This window comes from Lactuca serriola, chromosome 5 (genome assembly GCF_051521515.1).
Source record: "Lactuca serriola cultivar US96UC23 chromosome 5, Lser_US96UC23_V15, whole genome shotgun sequence".
Taxonomy (NCBI): domain Eukaryota; kingdom Viridiplantae; phylum Streptophyta; class Magnoliopsida; order Asterales; family Asteraceae; genus Lactuca; species Lactuca serriola.
In genome coordinates, this window is record NC_136412.1 from 343462436 (window position 1) to 343488466 (window position 26031).

At 37.7% G+C, this 26031-nt stretch overlaps 1 protein-coding gene across 1 annotated transcript; it reads right to left on the reverse strand.

Annotated features, from left to right (window-relative positions):
- Positions 1-19625: 19625 nt before the first annotated feature.
- On the reverse strand, positions 19626-23328 carry LOC145055433 (serine carboxypeptidase 1-like). Its single transcript, XM_079003756.1, has 14 exons — positions 23043-23328; positions 22805-22950; positions 22363-22430; positions 22140-22262; positions 21946-22048; positions 21823-21860; positions 21364-21465; positions 21198-21278; positions 20850-21095; positions 20692-20757; positions 20481-20602; positions 20267-20380; positions 20113-20158; positions 19626-19890 (listed from the first exon to the last, which is right to left on the reverse strand). Exons 1-14 carry the CDS (start codon positions 23186-23188, stop codon positions 19807-19809), a joined length of 1485 nt encoding a protein of 494 aa, XP_078859882.1. The 5' UTR covers positions 23189-23328; the 3' UTR covers positions 19626-19806.
- Between the last annotated feature and the right edge of the window lie 2703 nt (positions 23329-26031).

A 26031-nucleotide genomic window follows, 5' to 3' on the forward strand; every position in this document is an offset into this window, starting at 1 on the left:
TATGCGCATTGCAGTCTTGGTGTAATGATTGGGTTCTAAATGGATTGTCTTATGTGTTGTTAGTGATGGCGGTTTAACTTAAAAGATTAGTTTTGCTTGTGGGTAAGCAAAAGACAAGTGTGTGGTATTTTGATATTGTCATATTTATAGATATATTTAGGCATTATTTTAATATTGTAACATCCCAAAATTTAAGCCCAAAAATTTCATTTTTGATTAATTAATTCATAAAAAATTCATGAGGAAATATTGTATAAACACTTCATCTCAAAACCAAGTATCATGTCTAAAACCCACAACCATGAATAAATGACATATCAGAGTACAATACCAGAAAACATTGTGCGGAAATCATATGTAAGTGTGTGTGTGTGATGCCATGCTACGCCGCCGGCTCCTTCCCCTTGGATGAAGAGGCACCTGAAACCAAAAACTGAAACCGTAAGCACAAAGCTTAGTGATTTCCCCCATCATACCACATACCATACAATACCATCGATATCTTTCAACCGGTAATCCTCATCGGTATCTTTCAACCGGTAACTGGGCACTATTCCAACCCCTACCACTAGCATACAATAACAAGATATAAGCACGCATTCAGACATATCCGGGTACTGACCTACCCCTTGGTCCTACGGACCACTATCAGGGAATCTATCCCTATCATGCAACATATCATACAGATACAACACATAACCAAACGCATACCAAACCAAGATAGATTATCACAAAGACAATTATCTTCTAATACTCCTCAATGGTGGGCCGACATTGTGGCCTTAGACCCACCCTACTGGAAGGTAACTCACCTCATATCTGCTGAACTGTGCGGGAATCCTCTGACTGCTGCCGCGGCTGCTCCGGGAGTCCTCCGGCTAAAATTCCCACAAAACACTTAGTCAGAACTAACATCTACCCTTAGGGTAAAATTACCATTTTACCCCTTGACTAAGTCAAAGTCAAAGTCAACTTCCAGTTGACCTGACTCGCCGAGTCCCTATCCTTTCATCAGACCTCATACCCGTCTCTACTCGTCGAGTTAGGCGATGACTCGACGAGTTTTCCTTCTAAATGAACACCGACTGAATCCACATCCGACTCACCGAGTTATATGAACAACTCGTCGAGTTCATCATCGACTGATACTCATGTCCTGACTTGACTCGTCGGGTTGTATGAACAACTCGTCGAGTTACTCTTCATCCTATGATCACGTTTTGTCCTCAACTCGCCGAGTTGATGAACAACTCGCCAAGTTGATGAACAACTCGCCGAGTTCCATGAAGATTGCCTTGGACTCGTCGAGTCCGTTCATGCACTCGCCGAGTACCATGAATTCCCAGAATACTTTGCTTAGTCCAGAACGTTGGGTCACTCCCCGGGACTCCCTAAAACCCTTCCACACTCAACTGGTCCTTACGACCTTCACTGATATGGGACCAAAACTCTTGGACTCGCCGACTCCAGGAATGGACTTGCCGAGTCTAACATATTCCTTACTAAGAACCTTGATTTCTGATGTACAACACTTAACCAAATGATAGATCCAGGCCCCTAAACTCGATCTAGCACGTAAAGTTACAAACTTTACGTGCATGCATGGGACATTAGAGCTTAAAAGGCTCTAGAATGGTTCTTTTGTTGCATGGAGCCTTCCTTGGTGCAAAAAGCAACCTAGATCTGACTTGTGGCTCATAAAATGACATACTACAGAAGCCCAAACCCTCAACCATGTTTGCAAACATGGTTGGCCACCAAAAATGGCTCATAAAAGCCCTAAATCACCCCAAAGAGGGATATAACAAAAGAGTGAGCAAGGTTCAGACTTTATACCTTCCAAAGGCTGCAAATGATGAACCAAACTCGAATCCTTCAGTCCCCTCTTGATCCTTCTATGCTCTTCCTTCTTCCGTGAGACCAAAACTCACAAGAATCACTCAAAAAGCCTTAGATCTTCACAAAAACGGCTAGGGTTTGCTATGAGGAGTGTTTGGGAGCATAAAAGGGAAAAAGGAGGCTACATAAGCTCGTTTAAATAGGGTGCAAACCTCTGGATTAGGGTTTTTGTCCAAACAGTGGCTACTCGCCGAGTCCGGGACTCAACTCGCCGAGTCCGCAACTTAAATCCCGCGCCTCATCCCTTTTCTACTCGGCGATTCAGTCCTTCGATTCGACGAGTCGAAGGCCAAAAATGAAAAAATAAGGAAGATTTAATAACAGAACACATACCAAGAACCAGGTGCTACAAATCTCCCCCACTTATTTTAGACTTCGTCCTCGAAGTCTGCCGCTCGATCCTAAAACAGCTCGGGGTAGTGCTCCATCATCTCATCCACCGGCTCCCAAGTCCACTCTGACCCCTTCTGGTGCTGCCACTGCACCTTCACGAGTTCTACTCTTTTGTTCCTCAGATCCTTCGACTTCCGGTCAAGGATCGCCACAGGCCGCTCGATGTAATTCAGGCTGCCATCAACCTGAATGTCCTCCAACCGGTACTTCCGCAGCTGAGAGACGTGGAAAGTGTTGTGGATCTAACTAAGCTCAGCTGGCAGATCCAACCGGTACACCACTTTGCCCACCCGGGCTACAACCCTGAACGATCTGATATACCTTGGGCCCAACTTGCTCCGCTTCCTGAATCGGATGATGCCCTTCCATGGCGACACCTTCAGGAGAACCATATCCCCGACCTAGAATTCCATGTCTGATCGGCGCTTGTCGGCATACCTTTTCTGCCGACTCTGAGCAGTCTGAAGCCTGCTCCGGACCTGCTGAATCTTTTCCATCGTCTTGAGCACTACTTCGGTGCTCCCCATGACCCTCTGGCCAACCTCGCCCCAACATATCGAGGTCCTGCACCTCCTCCCATACAACATATCGAAGGGAGGGCGGTCGATACTCGCATGATAACTGTTATTATATGAGAACTCCGCCAATGGGAGGTAGGTATCCTAACTACCTCCAAAATCTAAAACGCATTCCCGCAGCATATCCTCCAGAGTCTGGATGGTCCGCTCGCTCTGGCCATCCGTCTGCGGGTGAAAAGCGGTGCTAAAATGCAGACGAGTACCCAGCTCTTCGTGAAACCTCTTCCAAAACCTGGAAGTAAACCGCAACTCTCTGTCCGAAATCACCGAAACAGGCACTCCGTGCCACGCCACCACCTCCCTGATATAGATATCGGCCAATTTCTCGGCCGAGATGCTCTCCTGAATCGGAATAAAGTGGGCACTCTTGGTCAATCGATCCACGATGACCCATATCGAATCCATCCCCCGCGTGATCCTGGGAAGTTTCGTGATAAAATCCATCGTAATATCCTCCCATTTCCACAACGGGATATCCAACGGCTGCATCTTGTCGTGCGGTCTCTGATGCTTGGCCTTGACCTTCCTGCAGGTCAAGCACCGCTCCACGTACCATGCCACATCCCGCTTCATGCAGGGCCACCAATAGTCCAGACGAAGATCCCTATACATCTTCGTCTCCTCGGGATGAATGGAGAATCGGGATTTGTGCGCCTCCTCCATCAGGACCTGGCGCACTCCTCCATGATAAGGGACCCACACCCTACGGTGAAGATTCAATAAACCCCGGCTATCATAATCGAAAGAGGAAACATGCCCCACAATCCGCTCGCTCTTCCGATGTTCCTCCTTCATGGCCTCCTGCTGAGCCTCTCGGATCCGCTCCAGAAGCGGAGTCATCACTGTCATCCTCAGACATATATCCCTGATCGACGCTACCTTGCGGCTAAGCGCATCGACCACGACATTGGCCTTCCCCGGATGGTAGAGGATCTCACAATCATAATCCTTCACCACATCAAGCCACCGACGCTGCCTCATATTCGGATTTGGCTGGTCCATGAGATACCTCAAACTCTTGTGGTCCGTGTAAATCGTACAACGAACCCCATAGAGGTAATGACGCCAAATCTTGAGGGAGAACACAACAGCCCCCAGCCCCCAGCTCCAAATCATGCGTAGGCGATGACATGCCCTCTCTGCATCAATACTGCTCCCAAACCTAATCTCTGGGCTTTAGACTCTATATAAAGGACATTATAGCTAGGGTTTCTTGATCTATTAGCCTTCATCACCCTCTCAAGACCGGAATCCCTAACGCTAGCCTCCCTTATGTGACATTGAGCTTTTTATGGTGTTTGGTTGCATTCTAAAGGAAGAAGAAGAAGGTTCTAGCCCAAAGATCAAGCAATAACTCCTCCCCATCCTTAGAATCACTCTTTGGACCATTAGTAAGTCCTCAAATTTCCATCTTGATGATTCTTTGGTTGCAGGTCTAGCTTATTTAGCTTATTTTGGTCCATAAGTGATGTTTGGTTGGTTTGATGTTATAAAGGTTGCAACTTTATCACTCCCCCGAATCCCATAAGCAATATCTCTTATAGATATAGACTTTGGTTGGGATTATTAACCTTGCATGAGTTTTGGTCACCTTTTTGCTTATTTTGACCTAAAATGGAATCTAGACATTTAATGGTCATATATGTCTATAAAGCCCAAAATTTATGTTAGATCTAGTATTAAAAACTCCTCTGGAGTTGGTTGGACTAAAGACTTTGAGAAAAAGTGCTTAATGGTTAAGCCCGTGACATGATTTTGCCTTTATTAGACCATTGATTAGAGATCTTGTCTTATTGAAGTGTTTTAATGGATGAAGTTGAAAACTTTATCCATTAAGGTGTTGATAAGGAGTAGATCTGGATTTTTAAGCCTTTGGTTTTGAGTTAAAAGTAGCTTAACTCGATTAAGCTAATCAGACTGTTCCCCACGGCGTGACAAGTAAGGACCAGTCGACTGTTTTTTCATCTTATGCCTACGGCGTGGCCAAGGAAGGCCACGATGTGGAGGATTTGCTAATGGATTGTTGACTTCTTTGACTTGGGGTTGGATCAGGTTTAGAAATGTGGGCCACTGTGTGGCCATGGTCGGCCACAGCATGGAGGTCAACTGAGTTTGACTTTGACTTTGACTTGAGTTGACTTTTAGCCAACCCTTAGATTTGGCAGGTATACTAAGGGTTTGCCTTGTATGACTATCTAGGAGTGGAGTAGCACTTGTATCATTGGAAGTGACAGCAAAAACATTTGATGATCGTCTGAGAGGTGAGTCTCTTCACTGTACTCGTAGATCGAAGGAACCAATTTCGGCCTGAGAGGTGAGTCTTTTCACTGTACTTGTGGGTCGAAAACAACAATTCCAGCCCATCAGATTTTGTTTGTAGGATGATAGTTATCTTTGTGACACATATTAATAGACCTGTAAGTGCATGTTATGTTTATGACTCTTGCTGATATGCATGTATGTGCTTGTTGTCTTTGTGACTCTTACAGATATGACTGTATGCTTACATGTAGGGGTAAAATAGGCCCAATACTGGTTGAAAGATACCGAATGGAATGAAATAGACCTTGGTTGAAAGATACTGAAGGGGATGAAATAGACCCAATACCTGTTAAAAGATATCGGGGGGGGGGGGATGAAATAGACCTTGTACTTGTTAAAACATATTGGAGGGGATGAAATAGGCCCAATTTAGTTTCAAGTTGTTATGTATGTTTAGTATGGGGTATTTTGGGGAACTCGCTAAGTTTTGTGCTTACAGGTTATGTTTAAAATGTTTTCAAGTACTAATAGTTTCAAAAGGAAGGGCCCGACTTGATCGCACTGCATCCCCTAGAGATTTATTCCACATTAACTATTTATAATTTTACTCTGATGTTTTGAGAATACCTTTATTATAACTGTCTTTTGGGATAATGAATGACTAGTTTTGACTTATTTAAAATGAAATTTTTACTCGGTATTTTTGGGATGTTACAACTACACTTATTTTATTTAAGCGTAGCTTTTAATTATAGTCATAGTCGTTATTATGCACCTATAATTAAAATTTATCAGTGATTGCAAGTCATTATACTGATTGATCTACTTACGGGAGTGATGTCTAGGTTGGATTTAATGAGATGTTTAAAGTGGGATTTCCAAAAAGTATACTATGTATACCAAACGAACCCTACCTCTGATATGATCCTACCTGATTATTACTTGATAGATCTTTATTGTAGACATTGGGATTATTGAGGAATCTAGACTATAATTATTATAGTCGTAAGGTGTAAGTCCTGAATTTTCCTACGTATCAATCGGATTCACTTTGATGGTGCAGAATCCTAATCAAAGTGTATAATGCAAGATATAAGATGAATAAGAACAAGATAATTAATCTTCAATGCACACGATATATTGATTAATCGTCAGGTACACAAGATTTAGATTACACACTGTTTTCTCTCTGTTTCTCTCTAGATCACATCCTTAGCATTATGGTAGCCCCCCAAAACGTCCCACACTCTTTAAAAGGCCTAAATAACACTATTTATACCTAGACCTAATAACAAAGCCCAATCCCAAAACCCAAACAAAACAATATTAAGCCTAATCGAAATCACATGTGATTTTGGTCCAAACAACTCCAAAACATGGTGTTTTCGGTCCTAGACCTAGAACTCTAATATCTTACGAAAAGCAAAGTATAAACCACAATTTATGACTTAACAATCTCCCCCTTGGTTTATAGCTTTCTTTTCACTTAGAATAAACCATAATTTAGTCCTAACAATCTCCCCCTGGGTTTGTAGCTTTCTTTTCTTTCCAATCTTCACTTTGTGCTTGGCTTCAGCTTTTGTCTTTTCATTCTTCACAAATTCAAGATGAACATATGAATTTTCTTCATGAATGACTTCATCATTAGTAGTTGGACTTCCTTCTAAGAATTTGACTTTAAACGCACATTGGGTGTAGAGGCTTCTTGTAAGGACTCTTGAAAATCAACACTTGCACCTTTGAAATACTTCAGAGAAAATAACAGAGAGATCGATTCTTCTGGATCACTTCAGCAGGTTCATAAATAGCAACAAATTGATTGAGGAGGCTTCAATGCAATCTGTCACATAACTTCAAATACAGCTTCACCTTGCTTCTGGGGTTGAAAAATTGAATGTTGAAATATAATATTCACTTCTTGTTCCTTCGAATGAAAATTCTTAAATGATCACCGTTGCACCTTGAAAAGTAATCTTGATTAAAAATTCCCTATAGATCACAGAATCATAAAGACCCTTCTCACCACAGTTGTTCAAGGACCCAACCTTGGCTCAGAAGGAGACTACTCGCAGTATCTGTGTGAACACGGAGGAACACACTGCGATTTGTTGAGTATCGGAGAACTACTCGTGGCTAGTTTTGATGTTAGCCCCTGTATATCCTTGATCAAAGATCTTAATACAGTTTTTCAAGTTAACAAGTTAACTTGGCCCTATGCGAAACGTTCAGCGATAATCATACCTTGCGAGGTGCATCGCCTTGGTGCCATGACATTTGTACAGTTTCATACTTATAATTCCTTAAATACGACAATTCTTTGAAAGATACTGCCTAACTGACAATTTGTACAGTTTCAATCCATCAATTCCTTGTGAAAATCGAGTGAAGTGTAATGATCATCAACTCCTTTCCAATTTTGTTCTCCTTGCTCAGAAAATTCTGATACGGTCTCCATGAGTCTCTTCTTCTTTTGAATTCGCTTTTTAAGACAAACGAAACTTTGAGATAAAAATAAAAGTAATAATAAACTTAGCACACAATAGAAATAACTAAGAAATAAAATTAAAATTAAAAATACACCCAAAAGTAAAAATAAAATATTTTTGGATTTTTGATTTTTTTGAAAAAGAAATAAAAACAGAAATAAACATATTTTTGGATTTTTAAATTTTATGATATTTGTTTGATTTTTCTAATTCTCCCCCTAAATTTGTGCATAGAGGAAAAATATGAACAAATTTAACAAAAACAAAAATAAGATACAAAATGTAAACCTTTGGGGATCAAAGTTGTCAAGCAATTGAATATCGTTTATCAACACACACCTATATTCCTAAATAGACCATTTTGCTGACAACGACCAAGGATATTGTTGTCCACTTAAATTCATCAGCGAGATCTATAGTTAGCCTTTAGTTAATTCAATTTTAAGTTCACTAGAATGTGTTCCCCATTTCACGACATACCCTAGTAATCAAGGAATTCCAAAGAGCTCTTTACTTTAGGTGAGTGTTCAATTATTTGAGAGAGGATATGGATATAGAGATTCATATATTGTATCCCAGGTCGGATGTCTTCCAATCACGTAGAAGGAACAACATATGACTAACATAGATAGAGGTTTAGAGAGATAGAAGATTGCATATGTTGTTTCCTAGGTCGGATCTTCCGATCATGCAGAGGGGACAACATATGACTGACATAGATAGATAGAGAGAAGCATAGATAGATATGTATAGAAATAGAGGTGCATATGTTGCGTCCCAGGTTGGATCTTCCGATCACGCAAAGGGGGCAACATATAACTGTCAGAGAGGATAAGAAAGAAAAACAATTTCACACAGACCTACTTTATCAGAATCCCCCAGTCACCCTATTAACACCAGAATTAAGGACATAAGTCCGTACATCGAAGAAGTGTTGAGCCACACTTCTAGATAATAAGTAACTTTAATGTATCTTGTAGGCTCCCTTTTTTATCTCACTTGTCAATCTATCCAAGCGTCGTATGGTCAGTCCAAATGAAACTATCTAAGTTCAGATAAGTTAACACAGTCAAGTCCTTTCATTGTCATCTATATCTAGTCCTTTCGAATCCTTCGTGCATACCAGCACATTGAACACAGAGTCTAACCAATTGCAACTTCGGTGAATTACACGCATTTCATATTGCCCTTTAGCACTAAACTTTATATCACTTCCTAAAAATACTTTACGAAAGAAAATATATATATATATATATATATATATATATATATATATATATATATATATATTGTATTTTGATTTCTCCCCCTTAATTTGAACATGGGGAAGAAAGGAAACAAAATAAATGCGCAAATTTTTTTATAAAAAAAATTGTCTTAAAAAACAAATCATTTTACGAAAAACTTAGAAGTATCAAGAAGAAAACTCAAACCATAATTCAGCAATTAAAGTTGCATCCATATGATCTGAGAACAGCACGCAGATGCAGCAACATGTTCAGCCTCAGCTGTGTTTCAACTCCGGAATGAAGTTAAGATATTCAATATTCAACACGCCATTAAATGCGATCCTCATTTGTGATCCTTTCCTACTTCCTTTCCCGCAAAGGATACATACTCTCAATTAAGATTTCGAATGTTGTACATATGAGAAATGTCTCCTATCAAGTGCCTGGGACAACCACTATCAACAAACGAAAGTCTGATGATATTACTCCATAGCTGCTCCAACACAGAGTGCGAGATTAGTTGCCTTTTGGAACTCAGTCCATTTTGAAACTAGGTTGACCTTTATGATCTACACAAGGTACTCTCTCCCATGAAATATCTTGTTTATTAGACACAAAAGATGAAGAAATGTTAGAATCATTAGATGATTTGGGAGTATGAACCTTTAGTACCCATCTGTAGTCGGGTTTAACCCATTTCTTATTTGATCGGATGGATGCCTTATCACTTGCTTTAGAACCTGAAACCAACTGCTGAGATGACTTTGACCTAACTGATCTTTGTCTAACAGAACCATCTCTTGAATTTGGCTTCTTGTCAAACATTCCCTTCTTGTCCTTGGAAAATTGATTCTTTTCCTTCTTAGAATTCCAGTCACCATTGTGTGAATGTGACCTCAAAGGGTTTCTTTTGTAAGATCTCCCTCTAGGCATATTCTGCCAGCATTGTGCATAGTAAGGAACATATAAACGATGTGGGCAATTTCTGGTAATATGACCAGGAGTCCCATAGTTAAAGCAAGCCTGTCTTTTCATATAAATCAGATTGTGACTTGGTCCTTGTCCAAAAGAAGCTTGTTTCAAGAGACTTCCACAAGTACAAGCACATTAACATTTGTTAGAATGTTTAACAGACTTTTGTGGCTTGGGTTTTTCAACAGTGGGAGTATCAGCATCACAAGATTTTGAATCATTTTCAGCAGACTCAAAATTGATTTTATTATGCTTACTCCCATCTTGCACTGCTTCTTAATTCCACATGAAGTAGAAGCATTAGAATCGGTCACCTTATCACAAGTTTTTGAATCATTTTCAGCGAAACAAGAGTTATTTCTGTTCTGCTCATGCCCATCTTGCACTATGACCTACTCTACACAAGAGGTAGAGACATTAGTATCGTGCACCTCAATATTCTCAGGTTGGCCGGATTGTTCAGTCTTAACTGAAGCTCGTATAGGAGTTTGGCCATACTGAGCAGTTATCTCTACCTCATTGGTTTCAAGGGGTGGGGTATAGTTGTCATTGAAGGGAGGTGGAACACCGTGATACCCTAGACCTTTATTCTGATTATCTTTCAATTTTTATTGTTTTTCTATCATGGACACAACTACCTCACTTGACACGTCAAACTTCTTAAAGTTAAATTCATCATCTTTATATTTATCTTTTAATGCATCAAGTTCGGTAGTTAATTCGGCAATTTTTACTTGAGCATAATGAGTCTCTATATTCTGCTTGAAGTTTTCTAAAATCCTTGGTTTTGGCCTCTAATTGATTTTTTTAAGGGTTTTTGGTCCTTTCTGATAGTGTTCACATTTAAGGTCCTCAATGTCACACCCCAAAACCGGAACGGCCGAAACGTTCTGGGGTGGATGACGTCATGTCAAGTATCACAATACATGCATTATAGTAATCAAAGTACAACAAAACATTGCATTAATAGTAATAGTTTTACATGGTTACATTACGATACATCGAAGTAATACAAGTAAATATAATAAATACAGCGTGGTACTAAGCTATCTTCATCAACAGCTCCGGGGATGTACCTGTCTAATTTCTGACCTGAGAATACAAGTTATTTGAAAAGTGAGTATCAGCATTTTTACAAATGCTGGTGAGTTCATAAGTATTTAGTGACATTTATCCAAATAACTTTATAAAGTAGTAGTTTAAGTGTTTATTGTGTATTAGAGTTCTTTCCAGAAAATCCTATATTTTCTTTAATAAAGCAGCCTTCTACCAAGACAGGTCAGTGTTATGTGGTAAAAGTCATTTTCCCTAAATTTCTATCATTATCAAAATACTAAATTTGATTATTGAGGAAAGCAAACGACATCAGGGAATAACATATGCCTCAGCAGTGAGGACTGCTGACTAAGGCAAGGAATCATAGACTCCAGGAGAGTATCGAACTAACGAAACGCCTGGTTCAGTCTAACAAGTAGAGACTCAGACCCCAGAAGGTACCAAATGAAAGGTACAACTGGTAAGGTCTAAAACAGTGAATAACAGACCCCATACAATATCAAATGAAAGATACGTCTTGTAAGGTCAAAACAGTGAATACAGTGGATACAGTGAATACAGTGAATACAGTGGATATAGTGAATACAATGAATATAGTGGATACAGACCTCAGACAGTATCAAATGAAAGATACGTCTTGGAAGGTCAAAAACAGAGAAAACAGACCCCAGACAGTATCAAATGAAAGATACGTATTGTAAGGTCAAAACAGTGCGACTCTGAAAATGAATTACCAGCATACAGTGTAAATTGCCGGTGAAATACCATTACCTTAAAGCAAATGAATTATAAGGTAACCCGGGATACTCGTAACCATACTGACTAGAGTACTAGACGCCCTACAAGCGTCTAAAATATGACATTTGTCACCCGTTGGCTTGGTAGGCCGGGACTGTAGCTAGCAGTTTGGGTGCGGGGTTGTCAATCCCGTATAGATCTATACACACAATGTCCGCTCTCCCTACAGGAGACTCTGGTTACCAACTAGACGACGGAGAAGGCCGTGTCCTGAAGATGCATCCCAAATAGTGGGTAGAGACTTCCAACTAGTGGGTTTCTAATGCAAGTGCTGAACTAAAGGTAGAGACTCATAACTGAACTGACTGAAGTAACCCATATGTCTATGATTGTGTACATAATATATAACTAATGAATCAACGACCTTCGGATGGACATCCGATCCCACCAGACCACATCTCAATGAAGAAAAGGAAATAGGGCGGACAAGCCTTCCTAAGTCCTTCAATCATTATTTATATGCATCTATACAAGCACAAACATACATCTAACTACGCTTGAGTGTGTATCAAGTGGAATCATATCGTGAAGTATAAGTGTACAGTGAGATATCCGAGTCGTGAAGTATAAGCGTACAGAGGAACATCCGAGTCGTGAAGTATAAGCATACAGAGTGGGATAATCGAATCGTGAAGTATAAGTGTACCAAGTGTAAGTGTATCACGAAGTGGAAACGACGATAAGTGAAGTAAGAACGTCTATCAAGTATAAGCGACTACAAGTATAAGCGAAATAGAGACAATAACAAGTATAAACGCATCACGAAGTGAAAGCGTTATCGAGTAGGAGTTTAAAAATAAGTATAAGTGAAGCAGCAGTAACTAACAAGTAAAAGTATACATGAAAACCTTAGAAAAACCGTTATACTCAGGAAAATCGCATTTGTATTCTTTGGTAAAATAAGTGGGAAAACCTTTAGAAATCTTTGGAACCTTTATAAACCAGTTTGAAATGATTTTAAATAAAACAGTATAAGTAAGAGTTTGAAACAGTTTGAAAACCTTATTGAAAGTCATCATAGTATCCTACTCGGTAAAACAGTGTAAAGTGTGGTAAAATCTTGTGCATGCGGGTTATCAATCACATGTGATTGATATGATAACTGGCATGTTTAACTTGTATTCCCCCCCTATAAAACATGTAAAAGAATTGAAAGGTTTGTAACGCCCCGTTTCTGGTATGTTGCTTCCGTGGCATTTATTTAGAAGTTTTATTGAGGGACTCGGCGAGTCTAAGGCCTGACTCGTCGAGTAGGGTCGAGTTTTCGTGCACGTGTTAGTCGGCGACTCGGCGAGTCCATATTCGGGACTCGGCGAGTCTGCCTGCCTGGAAGAAACCCTAAATCCCCAGGTTGCTCACTATTTAAGCAATGCTTTGTGCCCCAAACTCGCCTCCCTCACCCTCAGAGAGCTGTGAGAAAACCCTAATCCATCCCTTATTTGCTTTAAGTGCTTTTGTGTGGATTTTGAAGGCTTGAAGAAGAAGAAGAAGAAAGGAGCAAAGAGAAGAGGTGTGGAGCAAAGATCCAAGGGCAAAATCAGAGTTCATTGAGGTATTTCTCGGATTCCTTCTGTTTTATGCTTTAGATCTTCATTAGAACTCTTCTAGGGCTAGTTTGATGCATTTTCTAAGCCCTATAGTTGTATGGATGCCTTAATAGGATGAGATATCCCTAGATCTGTTCATTTAGGAGTTGTAGAGCCCGGATCTGTTGCCTTTTTGGAGATGCCTTGCATAAGAACCCTAGATCTAGCCTTTATTATGCTTTTTGAGCCTTATTATCTTCTTGGTCACTATTGGGCATGTAAAGATAGAATCTTTACGTGCTAATCGAGTTAAGGAAGCCCAGATCTATAAGTTTCAGCCGCTGAATTCAAGCCGAATCGAGTGTAGAGTAGCTGCATGGATATGACTCAGCGAGTCGGAAGAACGACTCGGCGAGTCAAGTCGCGAGTCCCGTTTTTCCCCTTTTTGAGTGATGTCGAGTGGAAGCCTGTGAGTAGTAGAGTGGCCTCAGTGAGTTGGAGGGCAGACTCAGTAATGGAGGGACTCGACGAGTTGTTCATACAACTCGGCGAGTCCAAGGCAATCTTCTTAGCTCAAGAACAACTCGTCGAGTTGTTCATATGACTCGGCGAGTCGGATGAAGATTGTCTGAGTTCTTGGATCGAGAGGGTACTCGTCGAGTCGATGCCATACTCGACGAGTAGCCACGAGTAGGGTTGAGAAGTGAGACTAGAGACTCGGCGAGTTGGCGGCCCAACTCGGCGAGTCAGGTCAACTGTGGGTTGACTTTGACCGAGAGAGTTGACTTTGACCAAGGGTAAAAAAGTCATTTTACCCCAGTGCAGTGTGTAGCATTTGATTGAATGTGTTTATGAAATTGTAGCCGGGGAGATACCGGAGCAGCAGCAGTTAACTTCCAGAGCCATTCATACAGCAGCCAGTTCACGAGGTGAGTCTCCTTTCAGTAGGAACGGGTCTACGGCCACAATGCCGGCCCGTTTAGTTAGCAGTAGTCCCGGACTTTGGTCTGATGCAGTAGTTAGAGTGCTTGATGTCTTTGCGATTCAAGCATGTTTGTGTTATGTGTTCTGGACTCTGTTCCGATGCAGTATGCAGTATATGTGATTATAATAGTTGATATGTGTTATGTTATGCCATGATCAGCCAGTTCCGGACTTCGGTCCGATGCAGGGGACAAGGTCCCAGTCAGTTCCGGACTTCGGTCCGATGCAGCTAGTTTCGGACTTCGGTCCGATGCAGTCAGTTCCGGACTTCGGTCTGATGCAGTTAGTTCCAGACTTTGGTCCGATGCAGGGGACAAGGTCCCAGTCAGTTCCGGACTTCGGTCCGATGCAACTAGTTCCAGACTTCGGTCTGATACAGTGGGCAAGGCCCAGTATGTGCTTTATATGTATTGTATGCTATGTGGTAGTTTGGGGGAGCTCACTAAGCTTCGTGCTTACAGTTTCAGTTTTGGTTTCAGGTACTTCCGCAAGCAAAGGGAAGAGCTCGGGATGATGGCATCGCACACACCACAGCTTCAGTTTTGTCCTGGGAGTTGATTTAGTTTTCTTGATATGTTTGGATACAGTTGTGATACAATTTTTCTCACAGTATTTTATTATGGTTTTTGAAACATGCAGCATATGGTTTTATTATGTGATACTCAGTCTCGTGGTTTTTGTTATAATAAAAATCGAAATTTTTGGGTGGTATTTTTGGGTTGTTTCAAGGTTCATTCAGGGGTATGAACTCACCTGGTGTAAGTAGGTCCGACGAAGGTGCCGTTTGGGCGTTCGGTGTCACGCAAGGACTTGAACACACACAATGACCTATTTAACATATGATAACATATGTTCACATACAACTAGTATGTTTAATACTAATTAAACAAATATACGCACTCAAAGAAGCGGAAAACACTTTGGTTAAGTGTTTGGGTGTCCCGGGTAGCGTCTAAGGGTGTGTATTACTTAGGAATGGAGTTTACTCTCCGAGAGTAAACCCCTAACACTTAGTTTACGGCCCAGGGACTACTCACCATGAGTTTACGGCCGTAAACTCATGGTGAGGGTATCTAGTGTGCTAAAATGCCTCATATCAATTGTGGGATTTTTCCTAGGTCCAAATATAAAAGGTGTGAATGGATTTATGGCATCATATGGACCATTGAGGAGTTTACGGCCCTAAGCAAGGGAGCTTACGGGCGTAAGCTCCTATACCCTCTTTCTTTTGGTGTTTTCAAGTCTTAAATGGTGGAGGGTAAATTCCTAGGCATTTTTCTAAATCATATGGAGAGTTTTGGGCATCACTTAGGCACTAATTGGGAGTTTACGGCCCATGAACCACCCCTATGGGAGTTCACGGCCGTGAACTCCTATCCCTTAGGTTTCATTGAAGTTTAAGGCCCTTGGTTCAATTCTAGTGATTTATAATGAAGTATGATGCCATTTGGGGGGGGGGGGGGGTTAAAACCATCATTTGACATGGTTTGGAGGTGTTTACGGCCTAGGCATGTGCTTGGGCCGTAAACTCCTTTTTACCCCTCAAATCTATGTGTTTAATTGGGTTTAGGGTCCCTAGCTTGTTGGTGGTCAATTCTAGAATTTAATCCAAGGTCATAGGTGTGTTTAAGGGCATTTTTAACACACAAATATGAGTTTACTCCCCATGAAGAGGATTTTACGGCCCAAGCATGTTCTTGGGCAGTAAACTCATGTTTACTCTTCAAAATGCTAGTTCAAGGTGTTCTAAGTCCGAATATGCATGCCTAAAAATCATATCTAAGCCTTAGGGGCAATTTGGAGGGGTTTTGGGGCTTAAAAACCCCAATAATTGGTGTTTACGGTCCAAGAGTGTTCTTGGGCTGTAAACACATGATTATGTCCCTATTTTATGTTTTAAACTCGAAATTGCAGGCTAGATAAGTCATACAACGAGTTAGGATAGTTTACCTACTCGTTTGAGGCTTGAAACGGACGATTTTTGGCTCGAAATTGAGTTGTAGAGAGAGGAGGTTTGGGGAGTGTAAAAAGTCTCCAATGGACTCCACTCACCCTTATATAGGATTTTGAGTTGGGGCTCAGTGGAATTCTACCCAATACTGTCGTTAAACGGGGCTTTTGGTCGCACCCGATTTAGTGGTCGTAATAATAAAAACTAACTTTTTCCAATTAAATGGAAATCTATGTTATGTGTTTTTATTTCCTTTCATCACGACTTAACGGCCTAATAAACAAATGAAATGTTTATTTAATTGACGGCCTCTAATTAACGGAACTTTTACAACTGGAATATTCCGTTAACGGTAACGGGGAAAGGTAACGGAACAACTTGGGTTGTCACACTCAATTTCCCTAATTAATAAATCATGTTGATCACGATAAAGTTTAATTTTAGCTTCACAGGACTGAGAGCATGAAGCTTCATTAACCTTGGTGATTGAAGAACTGATTACTCACCAAAAAGAATAATTCACCAAAAAGTAGAACTGATTGTGAAGCCAAGAAAAATTCCCTTTGACTTGAAACCTCGAAAGTCAAACTTGAAAATCAAACTTAAAAAGTCAAAGTTGAAAGTCAAAAGTCAAACTTAAAAGTCAAAAGTCAAATTTGAAAGTCAAACTTTTTGTCAAAAAAAAATTAACCTTGACCGAAAACATAAGTTTCTAGACCGAAAACGAAGGTTTTGGACCAAAAACGTGACTTTTTTAGAAAAAGTTAAATTTTGGACCGAAATCGCAAGGCCTCTCAATCAATCCAAGAAGGCTCACACCGAAATCACTTAAGAGGACGGAAAACAGCTTGACTTCCGGACAGAAAACTGCTGAATGAAAACCCCGAAGCCTCGGACCGAGAACGAAGGACCGAGAACCGGTGAGGCCGAAGACTTCGGACCGAGATCTTGCGAATCCGACCACAAACGTTGATGGCTCCGAGATTTGCTAGAGCTTGACCGCAAACCGAGGATTGCTGCTGAAGTCTCACAGATTTCAACTAAAAACACCAAAAACTTGCCAAAAACACGGGATTTTCAAATCTTTAATGCCAAACTCGATCAAAACTCCAAAAATATGAAGAACACGAAGAAAAATGGCCAAAATTCATAAATTATAAATAAAAAATACCAAGAAACTCCAAGAAAAACCATTTTCAATGACTCGATTGATATTGATCTAAGCTCTGATACCACTTGTATGTCTCGAATTGTCCTACGTATCAATCAGATTCACTTTGATGGTGCGGAATCTCTATCAAAGTGTATACTGCAAGATATAAGATGAATAAGAACAAGATAATTAATCTTCAATGCACACAATATATTGATTAATCGTCTGGTACACAAGATTCCGATTACACATTGTTTTCTCTTTGTTTCTCTCTAGATCACGTCCTTAGCATTATGGCAGCCCCCAAAACGTCCCACACTCTTTAAAAGGCCTAAATAACACTATTTATACATAGACCTAATAATAAATCCCAAACCCAAAACCCAAACAAAACAATATTAAGCCTAACCGAAATCACATGTGATTTTAGTCCAAACAACACCAAAACATGGTGTCTTCGGTCCTAGACCTAGAACTCTAATATCTTATGAAAATCAAAGTATAAACCACAATTATGACCTAGCATAAGGATTATGAAACTAGACTAAGGTTTAGTGTTTTATACATCTAGGTCTCTTTGGAAGTACAAAGCGAAGCGCTGCCAAAATCTTCAGTCGCCCATTTTATCAAGTGAGAGCATACTTACTTTCAAACTTACACATAGATACAAGTATCCTAAATGCTTAATTGTTATGTGTGATGTCCTTTTTGTGTTTAATGTAGTTGTACAATATGATTGTTACTTGATTTAATCGTATATTTATCATACTTAATAATATGATTGGGTGGTGAAGGGTTGTGTGAAATAACAAATGAGAGGTTCTAATAGGGTTATATGAGATAGCAGTTGTGACAGGTTAGTGAAAGCTATGCAAAATAATAAGTCATGTTTGTCGTGTCTATCCAAAGTACTTTTGTACTGTCGTGCTAAACCAAAGTACTATTGTATTGTCGTGACTGCCGTGAATATTCAAAGTACCACTATACCGTCATGCTTACCTAAAGTATTATTGTATGTTCATGCCTACCGTGTCTATCTAAATTACTAATGTATTGTCGTGTTTACTTAATGTATTATCATACTATCATGTCTAATCATATAAAAGATCCTTTTAAAAAGATCCCTCGAGATCATCATGTTAGAATTAGTAAGTAAGAATAATGAGAATGGGGTAATTAAGGTATTGGAATGCTGAAGAATATATAATTGAATATTATAATATTGTAGGTTGAAAACCCTATGTACTCACCAGGTTTCCTAACCTGACCGTTTTTGCTGAGAGATTCAAGAAGATGTTGACCGTTAATGTAATGAAATGTAGTAAGTCTTCGTTTATGCTTATGCTTCTTGTATCAGTTATGATATCCCGAGTTTTGAAAATATAAATGAAAAAAATTTCTTACGAAATGCCTTTATTTGATATTATATCGTATCAAACATATTTTTAGACCAATTCCGCAATACCAAATGTTTTGAATAAGCATAAACAAAAAGTTTTAAAATGACCGTGAAAATGGGTTTGTCACGTGTGATACGGTTCAACATTAGTGAACCAAACATATTAAGATATTAAGATAAACATTTACTTCGTGTGTGAGCAAGTTGCTTTGGGTCGGGTTCGAGTTGATCATGCTCCATCTAGGTCGTAATTTATTGATATCTTCACCGAGGAGCTTCCATTGTCTGTATTCTATGAGTTTTGATCCGGGTTGAACATTTTACATTTTGACCGTTCGATAATACTACAAGTAGATAATAATGTATATAAATAAGCATAGTTAGACCCATGTTAAACCCATTTTTGCATAACACTTTAGTTTCCTTATATTCTTGTATATATATGTTTAATTTGAGGATACCATTCATAGGAAAATACAATGTTTTAGTATGGTATCCTACATTGGTGCGACGCCGTCGTTAACATTGTATCGAGTCAACATCTAGCATCCTAAAGGCTTAACACATCTTTATATATCCTCATCGAGCCTCTGTCTTTGGAGGAGTATTGGTGTATCCAATATTTATGGTACTCGATCTCATATGTTTCTCTCTCCAAAAATGTCTCTTTTGGAGAGTAAATCAAAGATCCCTACACATATCTTACAAATGCAAGGTGTTATAAACTAACTAAAACCCACTAACTATTGTAAAGTCCTCTAACAACATAGAATTACAAAAGGGGACCCCCAAACTCTATGAAAATGTACACTAACTATTATATTTGATTTGACATAATTTTACTAATGATTATAGCTAATTAATTAAATACCATTTGATAAAAAAAAACCGTAAAGACTTCCGAAACGTATATCATTCGGACCCAAAATAACAACGATCTAAATGTCAAACCATAATCGGGTTTCATCGACAACAATAATTTCTTTCGCTTTTCATCATATATCAGTACATGCCACTTGTATGTTACCTCCCCCTTTCCCTTTTCCTAACACCAAATTATTCATAAATTAACAACCACGTAATACGTTTACAAACACATGAAAACAATCATGCTATTTTCCTATATTTTCTTTCCCTCTAACCAACGAGAGTAAAATGCCAATGCTTCTTTCGGTTTGTACTCAGGTACTGTATGCCCCGATCCCTGCATCACATCAAACATATAATCATTTCCAAATGAACATACAATCTTTAGCTTAGCTTAATTGGCATGTAACCCATCCCCAATGCTTAAATGTTAAATCCCCTCTCATCTTATCTTTGTTAAAACATGCACTATAGTTAGTTCCATATATGATAGTGTTTCTCATGTACAGTTAAACATGTAACCACGGCTCAAAATACACTACAGTTACGTGTGACTAACCTTGACTGTGAGAAACGTGAGGTTACTGTCATATCCTTGTAAGAATCTGCAACGAGAAGAAACATTTCCACATTTAATTATATATCATAACAAGAAAATCAACTTCTTCATACATTGTTGCTAGGATGCAAGTATGCCTTATAAGTAAACATACCCCGAGACTTGGCCATCAACCTTCCAATTCCTCCATTCATCAATAACCGGGTACCCTAAAGATCGTGTCCAAGCTTCACTTCCGGTGAACGGAACACACATATCATGATCCCCACTGCACAACCACATAAAAAGAAAAAAATATATTTCGTATGTCTCATTTACATTAGCAGTTAACCTGACATGACATGACATGATATGACAGACTGTGTTACCTGAAAATAAGAGCGCGGTAGCCACGAGCAGTGAGGTTTCGGTGGTACTTAAGCATGCTTCCAGCATCATGATAATATCTGATCCTACCGGTACATAGCTCCCATTCGCCCGCTACACTAATCTGAAATATCCATTTCAACTTCACTTTTTGTCTCGAATTCAATCAAACAGAATCTTACTATAAATAGAAACCTATTAATGATATCTTACCGGGTCCGCATGAATTGCCTTCCGGACTACTTCATTGTTTAGCCATGCAGTTGCCACTTCATCATCCTAAGATGATTAATAAAAAATAAAATAGATTTTAATTACCAATATTTCGTAACGATTTTTTTTTTTTTTAAATTTTATAAATGATGACTTACAGTACACGGGACACTTTCTTCACTGTTGAGAAGCTCTGGCCAAGAAGGCACATAACCAGCCTTGACTGGAGCTCTAAAAGGCCAAGCACGCCCAAACATTCTGGTTCTCACCGGAAGTGGTCTTTCGGTTTCACCCAATTTCCTAAAGCTCAGGGGCAAATTTGTATTTTCAAGCCTAATCTTACTTGAACTATCACTGTGATAACATGGTTCTAAAATGTCATAGATGTTTAGTCCATCAAGCTCCTGGAGGTCCAAGTTTAAATCAAACATAAGCTTGTGTGACAACTGATATTAATTATTAAACACGTAAATTAATTAGAAGAAAAAAAAAAGACGATTAATTACTTGGTCAACTTTTTCAAGCTTGCTTTCACACTCATTATTAGCAGGATTGTAATAGTTCCCTTGACACTCTTTGGTAACGTCCTGTATGTGTTTAGAGTCCAAGTTATCTCAAAGATACAGTTTCTTGTAGATATGGAAATTCTTGAAAATGGTAATTAAGAAAAACCATATATAGTTCATCTGAAATGAGGCCCATTCCATGTGCGAAGGGGACAAGAGCATTGCCATCAAACACATCATCAGTGACTCCATTTCCAACAATGTATCCCTGTATTTTTTTTTAGTGAATTTAGAATTGTGGAAAACATTATTATCTTAAGTAAGTTACGGAGTGTAATATATTGTGATGAAATTATTTTTACAATATTTAATTTGTACGCCTAGTTACAGTAACAGATTAAAATACATTCTGATAAAACACTTTATTTTTAATGTGTGGGTTGCATTGCTAATACTTATTTTTCACGTGTTTAATATTTTCTCTAAGTTATGCTAAGTGTGGAACTTGATTAAATAAGAAAAGAATTATAAAAAGCATTTCAACCCGTTACCTAACATACTCAACCTACACTTCTGTTATCTCTAATAAACTTTAATAGTGTGGAGTGTTTAACAGAGGATGCACCTTAAAGTTGAGAGTGGGTTTATCACCAGCATCAAGTCCTGAAGAATATCGAGAAGGGCGTTATTGTAAATTACTCAAATTTCAAGACTCATGCTAATTCGAGTGTTTAAGACAGATGGATACCTTTCATCACTTCGTAAGACAACATAGGGACGTAAACTCCAGCATATGATTCACCAGCTATGAAAAAAGGATTTGAAAGGAATTCGGGATATAACGTGAACCACTAAAATCACATAAACACAAAACGTAATAAATATGTTAATATTTCAAAATATGAATATGTTTGAAGGTGAGTTTTTTTTTTTTTTTATTACCTCAAGGAGAAATTTGTGGGAATCTAAAGCCGTTGTTGTATCTCTGGTGATGTAGTCGGATTTGTTACCGGAATAAGACATTCCGACTCCAGCAGGAGAGTCCAAATATATCACATTTGAAACCTGACCAAATGAAAAAAAAAAAATTGATCAAATTTATGTAATTATTAAAATTATAAAATTAGTTTTGATGAACTTTAAAACAGGAAGTATGTATATAAACCTTGGCCCATGTATATGGATTAAGATGAAGCTTGGGCAAGCTTCCTGTTTTTTCAAAATTAAACGGACCTGAAACACGATCAATGATTAAGCAAATTCAAGATCCAAAAATTTGTGAGTACCCAATTTATAAATTACTATTTGCTATAATTCCTAAGTTTGACTATTAAAGTCAACAAGTGTTGTTGCTTGGAAATCGATCATGTCATATAGAGTCAGTCTACTCAGTAGATGAATTTGGTAAAACTCTTATGCCCTAAATTTTCTCATAAAACACAAGGATGCGTATCCTTTTTATGTTTAAAAAGTTGTTAAATGGATTATCCGATCAAGATTTCATGCGACTCGTGTTATTTTGGTATTGAAAAAATTAGAAGAGCAGAAAATCAAGAAAGAAAGATTCATGATTCCAATAAAACAGTGAAGAAAAGTGAAGTATATACCATGTTCATAAACAAACCCATCAAAACTGGAGCAACCAGGGCCACCATTGAGCCAAAGAACCACTGGATCCTGAGAAGGGTTTCTTTCTGAAAGAACGTAATAATAATACAGTTTCTTGCCATGGTTTTCATCTATTGTCACATACCTGTAAACGATTATGCAAAAACAAACACAAACCCATCAAGAAAACGCGAACCTTTTATTGTAAACATCAAGAGAGAAGTAAAGAAAGCAAACCCAGCATAGTGTTTGGATGGTAGAGTGCCATCGAACCCAGGAACGTGAGTAACTATGGCATCCTGGGGAGCGGATTGTGCCAATAAAATGGTAAATGAGAGACAAATCAATAAGATTAGGTGGATGGAGTTCATTATCTTGAACATTTAAGAAATAATAATTTGGGGGATTCAAGAAAAGAGAAAAGGGGGAAAGATTCTTGAATCTGTTTTGAAGTTTCTGTGGGAGTGAGGGCTGAATATAAAATGGGAGAGCATAGAAGAGAGTGAAATTTGTCAGTTGTTCGCTTACAAGGCAAGTGAAGGATAAGAGGGGGACTGTGGAAGAGTGGGTTCCAACAAAGCCACCAACTTTTGAGACTTTCTCTATTCACACAAAGGCAGCCCCTTTTTGATGGCCCAAAGTACAAGTACAAATACGGTATTCCGTATTCGGCACATATCTTGTATCTGGATCCATTGAGAGATGTCTTCTGAATCAGTCTAATATTCAGTGTATTTGTTTTTTTTTTTTTTCTTATTCTTAGCTTATCTTGTATCTGGATCCATTAAGAGATGTCTTCTGAATCAGTCTAGTATTCAGTGTATTTGGATCAAAAGCTTAGAATCAGTCAGTAGCATACACTTTGTAACTTCTTGTACTTTGTTAAATGAATTTTCTATTAGATTGTTTATACTTATGTGTTAGAAAAGACTGTGCTTGTTGTATTTTTATAAATTAATTATCGTATAAAATTAGATAATCGTGATTTTTCTATTTAAAAAATAAATGTTTTATAAATAAACTGTAAACTCACTTAAAATATTGAGACTTTATCAGATATTTTCTTTAAAATAATTGTTAAAATTGTATTACTAACTAGATTTAAAAAAAATGTTTGAGAGTATTTGAATAAGAGAAGTTTTCACTTGTTTGCACGTTTGATTTGTTTCCTTCATAGTTAATTTTTAGTTTTATACTTTTCCATATAAATATGTTGAAATTATCATTCTAATGTATGCATTGATTAATTTTTGTTTAAAAGCATAATGTATTACTATTATTTTCTGTATTAAAATCATTACATATTAAGTTTTTTGATTAAAAAATTATAAATATTTTATGGCGATTGCGTTTGATAACTCCAATGTATTTTGTAAATGAGTTTACGTGAATCTAGTAAACTCTAATTTAAGTCTAATAAATATTCTTACCATAGTCTACGGTGAACACCACACGCATTGGATAAGAGGTGGTGTGATGACTGCGGTCTACTTTTTTTTTTTTCTTCTTTTTTTTTTAATTTATTTAATTTTTTATCAAATCCTATTTATATTAAAAATTATAAAAATATATCAAAATTTATTATTTTTAATTTTCTATAAATAGAGTATAATATTGATATTTTATTTATACATATTGAAATACTAAAAATGATGAGGGAATGAAAGGTGATCGTTTCCTATCAATGAAGGGAAGGGAAAATAACATGATGATAAGCTAAGTTGGCAAAGAAAAAATGAATGAAAGTAAAAGGATACATTGCTCTATGCAAACTACAAAGAATAAACCAAATATTCAAACTTGAAGCTTCGCTAAAAATAACAAGCATTCAAACTCAATTTTGTAAAAGTACCAAATGTAAAGTTTAAGTGACACTAACAAACTTCAAAAATCCTACTTTTACTATATAAGTGTAAGTGGGTGTTTGGGATAGGTTTTGAAAATAGTTTATTAGTTTTTTAGCTTTTCAAAAAGCTAATAAGCTAAAAAAAAGTGTTTATGTATTTAAAAAACGTTTTCTAAAACAGTTTTTTTGGATAGGAAAAAATAGAGCTTTCAAAAAACTTAAAAATCCTAACTTTTAGCTTATTAGTCATTTTACTCCTAAAAAACAGCTTTTTTATCCAAACAATTTTTAAAATATGCTTTTCCTAAAAGTCATAAGCTAATAAACACTTTTTTTAAAAATCATTTTTATGATTAAAAAAAAAAAAACTAACCCAAACACATCCTAAATCAACAATGTTTCTATCAAATAATTCAGTTTATTCTATTAATGTCCATATATGCCTGAAAATTAAACTTTTTTTTTATCATATGAACTAAAACCAAAATTTTGAAACTCCATTTTTGACGATAACATAAACCAATTTTTTTAGCTAAATCCAGTAAATTTCCAAAAAAAAGTACTCTTGGCAAAAATAAGAAATATTCGATGACCAATATCGTTAAAGCTTATCAAATAATCCCACCAAAATGCTTCAACTGGGAATCCAAAAATCGCTATCACAGTTTGGATTTTCCCATCATTAATTTAGAAGTACGTTTAAGACCCTAACAAAATTTGGCCTAATTTCAAGAGTGGGAATTTAAGAAGTACAAGTAAAATGTTAATAAAAGATTCTGAACTTTTGGTCGTAATCTGTTTCTCATTTGCTTGTATTTCGGGGGACAAAGCTATCCTTCACTTATGTTCTCTTATCATGTTTGAAGAAAAATAAAAGAAAAGACAAAGTAAGTTATTTAAAAGAGAAAAGAAACACAATGCCTATATAATGTGTTATAAATACTAATAATACCTTGATGTAGTAATGTAGCGTAGTAGGTAGTTTCTATTGCTTTTTTTGAAGGTTAAGTGTTTAAAACTCACATTCTCCTTTTCTTACTCATCATCGCACATTAATAGATGCTCAAGTATTAATTATGTGTGTATTAAACCTATTTAACAGGTCAAAACCTAAGGCATATTTTATATAAACAAACTTTAGTGCCAAAAATCCGAACAACTAAAAATATGAAAACCTACGGGCAACTTTTGCCAACAAACAAGGATGTTTACTATTCAAATTCATGCTCTACTTTAATATATATATATATATATATATATATATATATATATATATATATATATATATATATATATATATATATATATATATATATATGGAACAACTTGTAGGAGTTACTACAAATATCAAACTACACACGTTAAACATTCACTAGAAGA

Excerpts from the sequence above, each read along its gene's own strand:
- LOC145055433 (XM_079003756.1), bottom strand. The coding sequence starts at position 23,188 with ATGTTCAAGATAATGAACTCCATCCACCTAATCTTATTGATTTGTCTC. Across the intron at positions 21,861-21,945 it reads GTCTTACGAAGTGATGAAAG|GACTTGATGCTGGTGATAAA; the intron begins GTATCCATCTGT and ends GATATTCTTCAG. Across the intron at positions 21,096-21,197 it reads AGCTTGAAAAAGTTGACCAA|GAGCTTGATGGACTAAACAT; the intron begins GTAATTAATCGT and ends TTGGACCTCCAG.